The 2092-nt window shown below is 36.9% G+C and overlaps 1 protein-coding gene across 1 annotated transcript in view; it reads right to left on the bottom strand.

Moving 5' to 3' along the window:
* The window catches only part of LOC109590427 (uncharacterized), a gene marked incomplete at its 3' end in the record, with an annotated part of 3576 nt that extends 2915 nt beyond the window's left edge, over positions 1-661 (bottom strand). The window contains exon 1 of the mRNA XM_020006350.1: positions 483-661. Within this exon, the coding sequence (XP_019861909.1) occupies positions 483-609 (127 nt within the window). The remainder of the gene's footprint in view (positions 1-482) is intronic.
* Between the last annotated feature and the right edge of the window lie 1431 nt (positions 662-2092).

Below are 2092 nucleotides of genomic sequence, written 5' to 3'. Positions count from 1 at the left end.
CTCATGCTACAAAATATTTGCACTTTACACTTTACACTTTATGTAACAATAGATAGATTAATAAAGTTCAAGTACCGTATTTGCCTGATTAGAAGCCCAGCTCAAATAAATGCCCATCCTTAAAACATTCTCACTATAGATACACGTATTTTACCTAGTTTAGGTAGCCTACAGGCTTTAGTTTGCTTGAAATTTTTATGCAATTTTTTCTCTGTTAAATAATAAATGCTCGGGCTTTAAATCATGCAAATCAGTACAGTAGTAGGAAGTGCATAATTCTAAGAATGAAAATACAATGTGCATTTGATCAATGTAGTCAGTAAAAAAAAAAGAAAAATAAAGCTAGGTTCAAGTAGTACAACATAAGACCAGTAACCCTTGTGCTGTGTTCTTAATGCAGTTGCTTAGTACATTGGAAATCAAAGTCTAGCCAGTACTAATCATACTAATGCAGTATTACTCCATGTACTTAGTCTACTTACCAGGAGTAATGATTATCCATCTCTTTTTCCACCTCTTGAATATGCTGGACTGTCTCTCCAAGTAACCGCTGAAGTTTTGCACGCATCCTTCCTGCAGTGTGAGGACTGGCGGGGCCTGAGTAGCCATAATGTATCTGGAGAGAAGGAGGCAAAGAATGAAACTCCTACACAACTAAACTCAGTCCAACCACACCCATAATAATTAACTCTGAAAAACACTATTAATAACTAATTAATTAAAAAATTAATAATTAATTTTAATAATAAAATGACGCCCTATTTGTAGCCGAATATAAGAAGCTCGTTTTTTTGTAACTGCCGAGGTAACTGCCCTTAGCTCAGGTAGTCAAAATCACCTCAAACTTTCTACACAGCATAAGGACATCAGTGTGTATCAAAAAATGTAATAAAAATTTGGGATGATTTCTAAGCCATTTTCCAGTAAATGCCAAGGCTATACTTGAGTAATTTACAGATTTTAGCATTTTTTAAAATTGGCCTTCACTTGAAATAGAAATTGGAATCACCTCAATTTTTCTGCACAGCATAAGGGCATCAATATGCACAGGAAATATAATAAAAATGGGTGCCAAGACTCAAACAATGAAAACTATAATAATATAATAATGATTATGTATGTATATAAGCATAATTATAATTATCATTATAAAGAAAACAAGAACAAATTTTTAAATGCAATACTCACAATAAAGACAATTAAAATCAAATATTTATAATATTAATGTTACGAAATTCATTCTCCAGTCAAGTTGAAGCACTCATCCTTAGTGGTGTGCTGGTGAGAAAAATGAAACCGATCAGAATCAACCAATTGAATAAACCTTGGTAGCCATGGCAACCCGCGGGGATTAATCCCACTAGCTTGAGAGACCATGGAAGTAATTTGACTGCAAATTCTCTCAACCTGCTGGCAAGACCTCTTCAAGACACTGTTGCTTGAACGCTTCTTACGAGCTTTCAATTCTCGTTTGACCAGTTCCATTCCTCTCAGTATTTCAGAGTAACTAGTTAAGAACAACTCTGGGGCCTCAGACACGGTTTCCATGACAAGATTGATACGATTTGTTGCACCTGAACAATTTAAAACTTCATCAGCAATCTCGTGAGACATTGAAATAACAATTAGCTCTGTCTTTGTTAGAGAGCCTCCATTAGGCAAATTGAATGAAAGATTGAGAGATGCTAATTGGCCAGCCTCCTCAGGCAAAGGCTGCAACAGAACCAACTTCCTCGTTAAAGGAAGGCAATAGAGAGTGGATAGATATACCTGACCAAAGTGGCTTGCAAGTGGAAACTCGGCTTGATTAGGATCCAAAAACTTATTGTCTGAACTCATGTCAACTTTAGAGCCTCCAGACCCGTCCACTGTCAAGAACTTGCACGAGCGATGGAGAGGAAACCGACGTATGTCCACGGACCCATACTTGTACTTCATAAAACCAACTGATCGTATGTCGACTTGTCTACTCATCACAGAATAAGATCGTTTCGGATCATCCTTCTCCATCCTCTCTATTAGCTTCTTCTCGTGAGAGTAATACGGTTCTTCAGGAGTTGTCCAGTGATGTCCAGTGTAGTCATTCCTCCTC

This window comes from Amphimedon queenslandica, unplaced genomic scaffold, assembly GCF_000090795.2.
Source record: "Amphimedon queenslandica unplaced genomic scaffold, v1.1 AMPQUscaffold_10034, whole genome shotgun sequence".
In the NCBI taxonomy this organism is placed as follows: domain Eukaryota; kingdom Metazoa; phylum Porifera; class Demospongiae; order Haplosclerida; family Niphatidae; genus Amphimedon; species Amphimedon queenslandica.
Note: the sequence above shows the minus strand (reverse complement) of the source record. Positions and strands in the feature narration are given on the sequence as shown.